The following is a 13,744-nucleotide window of genomic DNA, read 5'->3' as shown; positions in this document are numbered from 1 at the left end:
AAAATCATAAAGTGCAATGCTTCTTATATCTATAGGTAGCTTAAAGCAGGCTATTGATGTATTGCCATTGTTGCAGTTAGGAATGGGAAGGTTTCATTTTGTAGGTTTCCCTGTACATACAATTTTTGGCTAAATCTAATTGATGTAGTTTCCTTATTCATGGATAAGAGGATCGTTTGGAGTCAGAGAGTCAGGGTGTTATTTGTGTCTTTTCCATTTTTGTAATGAAGTTTCTTATGGTAATACTTGCATCTCTATTACAGCAATGCTTAAACTGCACATTGGATGACATAGAATTCTTTGTGGCAAAACTCCAAAAAGCAGCTGAAGCTTTCAAGCAGCTGAATGCAAGGAAGAAAGGCAAAAAGAATAAAAAGAAAGGGCCAGCAGGTAATTATCGGTTCGTAACTGTTACTGTGCCACCGCCCTACTCCAGACACTGTTTCTATAGTTTCATACCAAAGTGGTAAGCAGATTATGTTTTCTAGACTTCGTCCTAAAACCAAAAATTAAATAGTTTGTGTGATTTTATGTGTTGTTCTCCTACATCCTTACTTTTGTGTGTTTTTAAGAGATATAAAAGATCCAAACAGACAGACATGCAGTTATGTAATCATTAATACATCATCAAATGTATATTTTTTTAATGTGCAAGCAATAAAAATTCCTAAATTTTACCTGGTATCAGGCTCTTGTAGTACCTCTACAGCTGAGCTGGAGTGTGAAAGGAAGAAGCAGTAAAGTCAAGATATGTACATAAATTTAGATCTCCTTAACAAGCAGCTTTTCTAGAAGCTATCTTGCTTTATGCTTTTTTTCATCATATGCTCAGATTGCATTTTCTTAGTACACACAGCCTATATTGCAAAATGGTGCATTTAGCTTCCTAGTAGTATAAAACCCTCAGTGTTTTTACCTTAACACATTGAACATGTGAATATAAACACCTCCCAGTAAACTGTTAAAATTCTCTCCCATTCTTCAATGCTTTCGGCTCCTGCTTTCTTAGTGCTACTTCCCTGAACTTCCAGTCTTCACAGAAAAGAGTTAGGAGTGGACAGTGCAGTCTCCAGCCTGTCTGTTAGCTTGGAAAAGGGAGGAAAGAGGAGCAGAGCGGTGCCTCACCTTTCTAGGCTTTGGAGCTGTGTGTTTCTGTTGATGTTCACAGTGTAGGGTGGCTCCATAGGAAGCCATTCTGAAACAGGGTACCACAACTTCAGGAACTAGCTGTTGTAGATTTTTGCTTGTTAGAGCCCCGCCCCCCAGTTTTTTGTAATTTTAAAATGGGGTTCACTTTAAAAATTTCTTTCAGTATATCAACCAATTTGCTTGAAGTAAAAAACTATTTACAATTACATCTTTGCAATTGGGAAAGGAGCATATTTGTTTTATGTGCATTTTGGAAATGCCTGAATAACATAATCATTTTCTGCAATTTCAAATCATAGAGGGAGTCCTGACATTACGGTCTCGGCCACCTACTGAGCTGGAGTTCATCGACTGCTATCAGAAGATCAAGCTGGCTATTAACCTCTTGGTAAAAATACAATTAAATATGTGTAGTTTGTCCCAGACAATGGAATGCTGTACATGCATACAATACCTCTTTCTCTGACTTTGAAAAAAGTCTTGAGCTATTCACATGTAAATTCTAGAAGAAAATAGTTTCCCCTCATGGTCACTGCTAGGGAAGAGCACAATGATTTGGTGAAATTAACTTTGCAGAGAACTTACAGAACTCAAAATTTCTCTCATTGAACTGCTTAGGCAAAATTTGATTAACAATAAAAACAATCCATTTTTTATTTTAGAGACTGTTTTTCTAAGGGGAGAGGGGTAAATTAAGAAGGTTTCATTTTTTTCATTTAGTATTCTTTGAGTTTGAATTCTTTGAGAGGCATACAAAACCTTTTTGATTTATTTTATATACTGTATTTGTTTTTTTGGTTTATGAGTTTGCAAATAAGAATATGTTATAATTTTCTGTACTTCATGCTTTAACTGATTATTCAATGTGTTATTGCTGTTTGTAATTTATTTTTATTTTCATTTTCATACAGCCTAAAATTTGGGGGTCTATAAACTAAACATGTCAGCACAGATGTACCCATATTTGCCCATTCATGTCTGCCTGGCCAACATCTAACATTGATGGATTCCAAGGTTTTCTAAGGACAAGTGATTATATCACTTTAGCATGTTCCTTGATCTTTTCCTATATAAATACATATAATAGATCTTCACAGGTAGCCATTCATGGGACATCTATACAAGATGCCACACCTCAAATTGCCCACTTTCTTTGAAGATGCAGCAGTTCTGCTACAAGGTGATCCTGGATTGACAAGTTCAAGACCAGAACCCTTGTTCTTATCAGTGTTTGATATTAATCAATGCTTGCTTTTGACTTCTAAAAATATTCCTTGAACTCTATATTTATTTGTTTGCATATTGTGTTTCTTCAGGCAAAGCTGAGAAAACATATCCAGAATCCTAGTGCTGCAGAGCTTATCCATTTCCTATTTGGGCCACTGGAGCTGGTGAGCTGTTTCTTTTTCTGTGTCATCCTGTCTGTAAAAAACATACTACATGTAGCTTATATTAACACAGTCCTTGCCATTGTGTTATTCATTGTGTCTGGCAAAGGGTATAGGTGATTTATGAATATAAATGCATGTGCTGTATTTTTTACAGCTTCTTTCTAGCCAACTGGCTAGATCTGCATGTGCATGCGCTGTACAGTTTATATGTGCGATTTCCTACAGATAATGCAGAGCTCAGGAGGTCCAGATTTGGGAAGATCAATCACCTGTCCTCTCCTTTCAAAAGACGCTACAGATTTTCTAAGGGGGCATCTCACCCCAAAAGAAATGCAGACATGGGATGCTCTGGGAGAACGATGGACCAAATCAAGGTAAGTAAACAGGAAAATTAAAGTTTTATGCAGATCTATTGCTCAGGATCTGGCCTCTGTCAAGATGGCTCTGTGATGCAAGGATCCTAACTGATAACTCTTTTTATATGGAATGATGCATCTCTTACGTAGTTACTTGGATTAATTGTTAGGATTCACATAGGTAACTCTTTCCATGTCACTGGTAGATTTTCTTTCTAGAAGAACATTTATCGAATTTGTACAGTAGAATATAAAAACAATACTACATGCCAGGTACAGCAAATCACCAAGCACATCAGAGAGAACAACGTGTAAGGACGGTCCCTCAAAATGGTAGCTCATGAAGCAGGCTAAGGCACATTCAGCACAGGTTATGAAAGTTATATTCCTAGATTATGACTAATTGAACAGTCCCCGTGTCATACAGTGCTGGGGTTCTACATGGGACTCTATCTGCACAAAGTGAATGATTTTTCCTTAGGGTATTCCAATTTACCCTCCTTGATTTAAAAACATATTCATTGTACTAATCGGTTTATCAATGTCTATAGTTGACATTAGTATGTGTGTGTGACCTTTATCAGATATAGTGGGCTCCACGCAAAATACTGTAGAACATTCCACACTACATAGATGAATACAATATCTTAAAGATATCTCAAATTGTAATAGATATGTAGTTCTAGACAACTAACAAAGAAAAACACTTTTGATTCCAGGGCAGAATGGCCAAGAGAGCCTCTGATTCCTCAGTACATTCCAAAATTCAACAATGGTTGGATACCACCTCCAGACATCTTCCAGGGAGCTCCTTGGGAGCTAGACATAGGACATCCACCAGAGCCTTTTAAACCCAAGATCCATGAAGAGGTAAGCTCTACATATAGGTTGGTTATATGAGGGATACAAACCAGGGTGGCATATTAATATTATACCATAGGCATGTCATGCTATATATCAGAGCATTTAAGATACAGATAGAGCAGAAAAAATTGCCTTTTCTTATGATAAAAAATATTTTGTAAGATAAAATAATAATCCTGCCTAAACTATATTTCTGTTTATAAGTTGAATATTTTTAGGAAAAAAATATCATGAGATAAATTCATGGAGTTAAATAATGTATTTATGTTGGTGAACTGAGCCTAGTATTAAGTTTTACAGTATTTTTATGTGTCTTTCAGTTCATTAATTAAACCTGTTACAGATCTTTATCTTGAATCAACCTATTCATTTTCTTTGGCACTATACACGCTGGTAGACTTCCCATACATATAATTCTTCCAAGATAAGCCTTCTGTTACTTGTACTGATGCATTCCTCTTACAAGAAGGTCCTAAACCACCCTAACTAACCACACCTTACTCTATATCTATGATGTGAACAGACTAGCATATCCTCTTTTCCATTCCAAGAAAATGCTCTCTTTATTTCATAAATTGTATGTCACTATTTATGTATAATCACCTTATCATTTCCTAATTTTACTAATAATACTAACAACAATTAATACCTGTGTTGCAGCCACCCAAACCAATAGAAAACCATGGACCTAGAAATGTAAGTGGCACCTCCTGTGTCCCTACAAATCTCAGCAAATGTTTTTTCTACTAGAACTGGTTTGTGAATGTGCTGTTTGAAGTGTACCCTCATTGTTTCAACCTATAAACTATCCTTAGGCATGACAGAGGGGCACCTGGTTAATGTGTTTGTGCTTGTGTGCATGTTTGTGTTAGATTTTAACATCAGCTACTGAGATTGTACTGACATTGCAGCACACCAAAGAATGTAGCACTTACAGGGTTGTTTGGACTTCTGGAGATGTGGACTCGGGCTAACTCAGCAGTTAACACAGTAGTAATGCACACTGGAATATTGGGTTTAAACATCGAGTATAATTAAAAGCAAAGCTTTTTTTTTTTAGTTTTAGATAGAGTGGAGAGGGATTAGAACACCTGAGCGGTTTTATTGCTGTCTGTGCTCCTGTTAGGCAGATTTCCCCTATTTGTCCTGTTTACTGTTACCGCTGAGAGTAAAAGATTCAAATTTTGGCTTGTCACCAGAACAGTAATGGAGGGAAAATCTATAAATAGGGACACTAGTTCTAGTGAAAACTTGGGATTCCCCCACTTTTGAAATGTAGTGCTACCCCCTGAAGGAGCTGCTTGGTCATTTGGGTTCTCTGTTCTCCACCTCGACTCCCAGGAAAACCTCAGCCCCCCTGACACACCTGGTTAAATTAAAGTTACTGCAAGAACTTATAAGAACACAAGTATATAGATACCTTTAACTTAGCTGGAAATTAGCACCAGGAACTAGAGATAAGATTTTACTGATAAATTAACTCAATGTGTGGTTCAGGTTGGAGTAAATGATGGTGTGAATATAAATGAGCATGCAGACGGTAGATTGAGACACAGTTTGCTAGACAGTGTAATTGCTATGCCAAGCTAACTCAGAATAGAGTTCTGTACCACTAGACTGGAGTCACCCCCTAAATCAGCAAAGTCAGCATTAAATAGTGCATATAAACATTACCAGCAACATGAATGATAATGATATAACTGGTTTAGAGGGCACTCTAGGAGAATGGCTAGGATATGGTGCAATGTCCCCTGAGACGTACCTCTAAGCATAAGCAATAGGAAAAGGTCTGTGTGTAGCAATTGTATAAGGACAGTCCTAGCTCTTCAGCTGGCTATTGTTGGGGCCCAGTTGTACCGTTGGTGCACATGGGAATAGTCCCAGTGAAGCCTGCAGGCAGCAAATGACTACTAGATGGTTTTATGGTCAGTTAATAAAGGGCTCAGTCTCTCTAGCAGCAGATAGTGAATCCACACAACAGCAGCTCACTAGTCCCAGCGATATTGCAGCTCACCATCTGGTCACTTCTGGGTTGCTTGGGGCGACTCAAGTCCTCAGCACAGCAAAGATAGTATCCTGTAAGTGGCTCAGTCCCTCAGCACACAGGTCACAGCTCTGTATTCTCCAGTTCTCAGCACAGCAAAAGCTGCTCAGTTTCTCAGTACTCTGGTTTAGGTGCAGACACCTCAGTGATGGGTCCTCAATCCCTGTCTCCCTGCACTAGACTGGCTGACCTCTGCACATTTTGCCCAGGAAACTCTGCTCTCCCCTTCTCTGGTGCAGGGCTTTTTTGGGTAATGTGGTCACTGATGCAGCCAGGAGCATCCACAAACTAAGGGTTCCATGAGGCTGCATCATCATTCACGGAGCTGCCTCCCTTCCACTGATTGGCTTGAGTCATTGCTGTACTGCTGTCAAGAGGGAGGGAGGAATCTTAACACAGAGCCTGCAGCTGTGCCTCTCCCCTGTCACAACGCAGCTGCTGCAGTCACACACCCAGCAGTGGGGAGGGGAGAGAGGAGGAGAGTGGGCACAGAAGTGCTCTCCTCCTTTTTGGGCACAGAAGTGCTTGCTGCACGGTGGCAAGGAAGGGGGAAGTGACAGAGAACGGCACACAGCTGGAGGGGCACCCGGCTGCAGAGAGATTTCCCCTCACTTCCTGCTTTTGGCTATGAGACAGAAATTGAATGGAAATATCCACAGTGGAACGCAGATAGCATAAAAAAAACAAAATCCCAAAATGAAAAAAGTTTTGTCTTTAATTCTAATCTAAGACAATTACTGTATATTTCTAAAAATGTCACATAATTTATATTAAAACTCAATTGCAGCCAGAATTTTTTTTATTTTTGCATAAAGTATGGGTTAGAACCATTTTCTTTTGTCTATGGAAGGAAATGCATAGCCTGCGCAGAACTGCAGCGAATCACCTTTTTTTTTCACAGACTTTAAACCCTAAGTTGAATAGCTTTGTGATTATAAATAAAATAAGTTGTAAAGTGTATCTAAACTCGACAACAAAATTTAAATATCCCTCTAGTTCACTGGGGTTTTTCTTCAGACTTTTCCCTATTCATTTTCACCTGGTGATCCAGATAGTAATACACTTCCTGCCATAGGGTGGCATTGTTCACTCACCTGACTATATCTATAGAGCATTGTCAAACTAGGCTGCTCACTCCTGATTTGGACCACATACATATCCCTTTCTCCTCATCTCCATTTCAGAAAGAGGAGTTTCTTTCTAGTTCACAGAGGACAGCTGGTGAAGCTTATAACATTATTTGAGATTGGAGTTTTGTACACAGGAAGCTACACGGACATTGCATTTCTGTCAGGATCAAAAAGTAATTAGTCTTAAGAAATTCAGCCAACATATCTTAGGTCTGGCAACCCCAATGTATGTACATTTTTTCTCTAGGGTTTAGATATACCGGTACTTTAAGCAGGTACATTCTTCACAGCTGAGCATTATCACAGAAAAAACACTAATTATAGAGCCTTCTGAGATGTACCTGTGGCTTCAAAGCCACTGGATGTGGTCCTAGCCAATGGATTATGCTCTCAAATGGAGCATATTTGAGTACATAATTATCATTAGCATGCATTTCAGAAAACAAACACACTTTACACTTCCCAAATATACCTATATACATACTGGAATGTATCCATAAAGAATAATGATAATGCAAAATGTAAAGTAACCCTTACCAGGCAATAAGAACGGTTGTTGTCTCCAACAGTGGGGCATAATTCCTCCCAATGATATGAGGCACTATTCCTCCTATTGACACCAGCAATGAGGCACTATTCCTTCCATTGAGTCCAACAGTAGGGCATAATTCCTCCCACTGACACCATTGATGGGGCACAATTCTTTCCACTGAGAGCAATGACAGGGCACTATTCCTTCCACTGATGCCAATGATGGGCCACTATTCCTACCACTGACACATACGATGGGGCACTATTCCTTCCACTAAAACCAAAGATGTGCCACTATTCCTCCCACTGACACCCACGATGGGGCACTATTGCTCCCAATGACAACAATTATGGGGCACTACTCCTCCCACTAACACCAATGATGGGGCACTATTCCTCCCACTGACACCAACATTGGGGCACTATTGCTCCTCCTACTGACCACAGCTGCTATGTACTTTTCTTACTCCCACTGACCACCAGCAGGCATTGAAGCTTTGTTTAATCCCACTGAAGCTGGTGCATTTTTACTCCTGCTGGCCACAGTCCAATCCCCCTAAAGTCTGAAGGACAATAAACAGGTCCTTTGTTAAAAGTTTGGAGAGATCCTCGATGGAGCACTATTGCTCCCTATGATAGCAATTATGGGGCACTACTCCTTGCACTAACATCGATGATGGGGCACTATTCCTCCTACTGTCGCCAACGATGGGGCACCATTCCTCCTCCTACTGACCACAGGCACTATGTGATTTTTTTCTACTCCCACTGACCACTAGTGGACATTGAGGTATTGTTTACTCCCACTGAAGATGACACACTTTTCCCCCCACTGACACCAATGATGGGACACTATTTCTCCCACTAAAACCAAAGATGTGGCACTTTTCCCCCCACTGACACCAACAATGAGGCAATATTCCTCCCACTGACACCAGTGATGGGGTACTGGTTCTCCCATTGACACCAACGATGGGGCATTATTCCTCCCATTGACACCAACATTGGGGCACTATTGCTCCTTCTGCTGACAACAGACACTATGTAATTTTCCTACTCTCGCTGACCACCAGCAGGCATTGAAGAATTGATTAATCTTACTGAAGCTGCTGCATTTTTACTCCTGCTGGCCACAGTCCAACCCCCCTAAAGTCTGAAGAACAGTAAAAAGACGCTTTGTTCAAAGTTTGGAGGCTCCGGGGTTAGAACAGTGAAAGGAAACTGTTGGTTGCTATGGTCTAATGTCCAATTACAGTGTGGACTTGGCATTGGGTGTATCTATTTGATAACCCATATAAAATCATAAGTGTCACACTGAATGTGATTTAAATGTCCAATTTGTGTCTTCCAGGCTTCTCCTCCAAGTGCAAATCCTTATCGGACTCCATCTTTCAGACAGCAGCCTTCACCAGTTCAGCCTGAAATTAAGCCAGAATACAACGCAGGCCCTAAACTTACCACGTGAGTATTGCTGAAGTTAGAGTGGTTGTAAACCCTTCCATATACCCAGTGAAGTGACTGGACTCAGGGGATACACAGAGATTAAACAAATCCTCCTACATAAGTTGTACCTGTTTATCTAAAATGTCTGTCCCCCTACATTTTTTCAAAGTGCAGAATTTACACAGCATCTCAAAGCTCTGAAAAGCAGGGGGCGGGGGGGCTGAAGTTACAGCAGTGAGGAGAACTCAGAGCTGATTGGAAGGAAGAGACACACCCCTTTCACACAGCACACATGAACAGAGCTGAGGCTGTTAATCACAGGCTGTGCCCCTCCTCTGTCACCATGTTTCTCTTGGTTCCATAAAAACATGTCAGAAGTGACTCATGCTGATAGCTGAGAAATGAGGCAGCAGGCAGAAATGACACTTAGTGCTGTGGATTGGGACAAGTACACACTATAGAGGGATATGCTTTATTCATATTTGTGTCTGAGGTTTACAACCACTTTAAGGTATAACAGAAGGCAAACATTTTCTTTTTTTTTTTTAATAGAGTGGAGATGTATTAGAATACCTGTCGGGATTTTATTTCTGTCTGTGTCCCTGTTAGGGTGATTCACCCTCACTAATTGTCCTGGTGACCGTTATCACCAAAAGTGAAAGTGAGAGAAAATGTCTTATTTTGAATGGTCACCAGAACAGGAATACAGGGGGAATCCTCCAATGGGGACATTCGTTCTGGTAACTTTCAGGAATATCTCTCACTTTGGAGGGATTTCCTTTCACTGTTATGAGACAGGAAGTGAAGGGAGATCTCCTCAATGGGATGCAGATTGCAAAAAAAACTGTCAAGGGAACCCTCCCTTACTCTGTCCAAATTTAAAAAATAGTTTTGCCTCTGGTTCTATTTAACTAAGAATCTGAGTCAGACACAGACTCTTAGAAGAATACAAGGGGGCGCCACTAAGTGCAGTAATAAAACAACTTTAATATAGCAGCCAAATTTATACTTACATTCCACATTAAGAGCGCTTGTTAGTATGGTTGCATCTATGGAAAGGATTATTCACCCTCAAGGGATCTGTCGGCAGCATCTAGCAGTGGAGATGGAAATGTGGAATCACTGATGACTTCGTACACCAGCTGACGAGAGGCTCTCTGGCGTTTCCATCTCCGCTGCTAGCTGCTACCAACAGATCCCTTGAGGGTGGACAATCCTTCCAGTAGCTGCAACCATACGGACAAGCACTCTTAACATGGAACTATGTGAGTGTAAATTTGGCTGCTGATTAAAGTTGTTTTTCTACTGCATTCCAGAGATCAATTCCTGTCTCTCAGTGGAACTCCCTATCTTTGTGCTGCCATCAGCTTTATTATGGTTGTTCACATTATGGACTGTTATGGACTTATTTAGCTTTTTTCAAAAATTGACTCATTGGGGAGTTTTATTACTATAGGCCTAGGATTGCGCCATACACTTGTGCCTTTCTGTTTAGACATCTTAGCCAAGTTAACTTTTTCTTTTTTATACAGACAAAAGCTTTCTTACACTTGGCTTGAGGTCACAAGTGATGATCTTAGCAGAAAACCAAATAAACAAAAATTAAGTGCAACGCAGGATTTAATAATAAATAAAAACCATAAAAGTCATACTTTTGAAAAGTATATGATAATGTCCCTTTTTAAACCCAAAAGTATGCAATGTGCTTTTCATTGCTCAATATTGATATACTGTTCCACATGGATTCTGCATTAAAAAACACCACCACTTTGTGGTCATTTGCCAATTTAATAACAAGGTGGTCTTTCACCTTGCACAGTGGGAATGGGTTACCATAGGTCCATACTGCACCTTTCTCCTTTAAAGGGATATGCGTAATAGTGCCACCTGGTCTCCTCCACTGCACAGTAGTTCCTGTTAGCACTCCTTCCCTTTGAGCCTGGGTTCACATATATAATCTGTGCTGTATATCGCATGTGATTCGCACAGGAACTGCACTGCATTCCTGTGCAAATCACATGTGATTTGTGTGCGGTGCGATTGGAGCCATACATTTTTTCTATGGCTCTAATCACACCGCACCTGCACCAAAAATGTGTAGGACCCTTTTTTTGGTCCGCACTAGAATCGGATCGCATGGGTATTCACACCAATGTGATCTGATTCTGCACATTGCACCGTTTTTTGCGATCGCTTTTGGGGTGTTGTTAACTTAACATACACACCTGCAGCAGTTGTGCATGGTGCAATTCTGATGCGGTTTGGAATTCGCACAGAAAACGCTGCAAATTCTGCACCGCATCAGTGTGACCCAGGGCTAAAGGATGGCTGCAATATCATCACTCAGTCTCCTGCACTTCACAGATAGGCACAGATACTGTATATTCTTCAAGGATAACGTAAAAACTAATAGTGATCTCTGTTTAAAATGTTGATTGAAGGTAAAAATATAAAAAGATACAATCACAAAAGGTGCCCAAGACACGTGCACAAGGATACAAATTCATCCAGAGCCTGTCTCTAGCTCCTTCAGTAGCTCTCACAACATTTTCTGGTTGCGTCATCAAGCTCCACCTGATATGTTTCGTTATCAAGACTTTGTCAAAGGCCCAGATGGAGTGATGTTATTGCAACCATCTTTTAAAGGGAAGGGGCACTAACAGGACCCACAGTGCAGTGGAGGAGACCAGGTGGTGCTATTACATATAACCCTATTCTACAGACCGGTCCCTTACCTCCTTTTTGGCATTCCCTTGCCAGTGCTGTCCGCTTCTTAATCCTCCCTCGAGTGCCCCTTATTAAGCCATGTGCTATGGGATCACCCGTGCACGCTGGCTTCTGAGCCAGGCTGTGTGCATCCATAGACACACACAGCACTGGTAAGTCACATCCCTGCTCCCTTCTCATAGGAGTTTGACTGACAGCAACAGAAGCCTTTGGCTCCCACTGCTCTCAGTGTCTTCTGTGAATCTAGGAAGTGAGAAAAGCGGTACTGCAGCCGGTACAAAGCCAGATCAGTGAAAGGAGTCAGGTAAATGTTTAGGGATGGGGGGGGGAAACAGGTAGTGGGGTATTTTTTGGACCTTTATGCAGTGAATGCATTATGGTAAAAAATCTATTGTGTAGATCTGCTTTAAATGTTCTCCACTCTACCCAAAATTTAAAAAAAGTATTCGCTTTACTCATACTTCTATTCCTCTATTGTACCTTTAAATATGAAAGTTTATTACCAACATTTTTAAATATTTATATTAATGATAACATATTAATGATTTTTTAATCGTGCTAGGTTTTTAAGGGTCACCTATAATTCCCAGCAATGTCAAGAAAGTTTATTAATCATAGTCTTCTTTCATATTTTGTTAAACAGTTATGAAGCACCACTGCCTGCACAGCCACAGAAATGCGCCAAAATTCGTTATGACTTCACTGCCAGAAATGCCAACGAACTGTCAGTAATGAAAGATGAAGTACTGGAGGTAATATTGTTTTTATGAATTTTATTATTTTCTTCAAATTTCAAAAGATGACCAGATGACTACAGGCCAAGCTTTTTGATTCTGCTGTATATTTAAGGTGTTAGATGTTTTCTTTTTGTATTTTTCTTGCAGATTCTGGAAGATAACAAACAGTGGTGGAAGCTGAGAAACAGCATTGGGCAAGAGGGCTACGTCCCATATAATATTCTTGATGTAGTATCAACGGAAGAGAGCCAGATAGATGGACCATATGGCAAAGTAATAATATATTTAATTTGGAAGAAGGCATTACCTGTCCTTAGGGCATCAATACAAATGCCCTCCTACCCCAGTCTTATATAGGATATATGAGATAACAGTAACAAGATCTCATATGCAGATGTCTTGAGCCAAGCAGATGACTAGCTGCTGTTTTAAATAAACAAATTGAATGGGTTTAGCCAATTTTCAGGTATATTCTGTTTACTTCTGAAATTTTTAAACAGCTGGATGGTTTGTTTAAAAAAATGTGAAATTGTTTAGCAAGAAAATAAAGACATTCCATATAATTTTATTGTAATATAATACAATATGTGTTAAGCTTGTTGTTACAAATATATCTGCTTATATTCTAGCTTGGAAACAAATACCGAGAAGGAAACCCAAGAAGTCCCATTAGCCCTGCATTCAAGCTTCCAAGTAGTTATGCTGGAGATAAATGGGGAAGTGAGATGGCTGGATGGTCAACCAGTCAGAACACCAAAGAACGTAAGTTAGGTTCTGGTTCTACAGACCTGCACCTGGCCTTACATTTACACCCTGTAGTTGCAGTGGCTTTCCTACCTACATATAAGGTGCAGCGCTAAAATAACATAAATATAGACATCATATTATAGCATAAAATCAAGTGCAAATATCAGATCACACTGAGGTGAAATTGAGTGAATAAAAAGTCCCAAGATAAATGAAGGCCCAACGTGGGGATCCAATAGATCCTAATGAGTGCGTGGGGCAGAGTTCTAGTGTACCACACGGTGAATCTGGGGTAAAAAATGCACACTCACCAGACGTGCGTCAAAAATACACATGTGAGATTTATCCTGTTACATCAGGTAGCGGACATCTACTGCCATGGTAAGGTCAGGGTCATACACCTTCCAATCACAACTCGGGGTAGGCACTCCAAGATTCTTAAACGTGTCTTAAACGTGTCACCATCTGGGGTCCCCTTTTTTGAACAGGTTCTGCAAGTGGGGACTCAATTCTTAGATGTGATGGATGCATTAGTTTTCTTTTTTAGACTTGTTTTCTTCTATTTTCATCTGGTGTTCTTCAAAAGCTCAGACTGTCCAGCAGAAGGCATCGGTTTACCTTCTCT

General features: G+C 40.2%; 1 protein-coding gene across 3 annotated transcripts in view; it reads left to right on the top strand.

Annotated features, from left to right (window-relative positions):
* Positions 1–13,744, top strand: part of EPS8L2 (EPS8 signaling adaptor L2) — a 219,546-nt gene that overhangs the window by 187,196 nt on the left and 18,606 nt on the right. For 2 of the 3 annotated variants that reach the window (XM_089653576.1, XM_089653577.1), the window contains 10 exons: positions 264–390; positions 1,449–1,537; positions 2,466–2,540; positions 2,766–2,914; positions 3,616–3,766; positions 4,421–4,456; positions 8,817–8,926; positions 12,279–12,387; positions 12,520–12,645; positions 13,002–13,134. In XM_089653576.1, coding sequence (XP_089509702.1) covers positions 264–390; positions 1,449–1,537; positions 2,466–2,540; positions 2,766–2,914; positions 3,616–3,766; positions 4,421–4,456; positions 8,817–8,926; positions 12,279–12,387; positions 12,520–12,645; positions 13,002–13,134 — 1,105 coding nt within the window. The remainder of the gene's footprint in view (positions 1–263; positions 391–1,448; positions 1,538–2,465; positions 2,541–2,765; positions 2,915–3,615; positions 3,767–4,420; positions 4,457–8,816; positions 8,927–12,278; positions 12,388–12,519; positions 12,646–13,001; positions 13,135–13,744) is intronic. The other variant, XM_089653578.1, reaches the window with a different exon arrangement.

Source organism: Staurois parvus, unplaced genomic scaffold, assembly GCF_062004578.1.
Source record: "Staurois parvus isolate SC_StPar_1 unplaced genomic scaffold, SC_StPar_1.0 ptg000715l, whole genome shotgun sequence".
Taxonomy (NCBI): Eukaryota; Metazoa; Chordata; class Amphibia; order Anura; family Ranidae; genus Staurois; species Staurois parvus.
The sequence above is the reverse complement of the archived record's forward strand: the minus strand, read 5'-3'. Positions and strand labels throughout refer to the sequence as shown.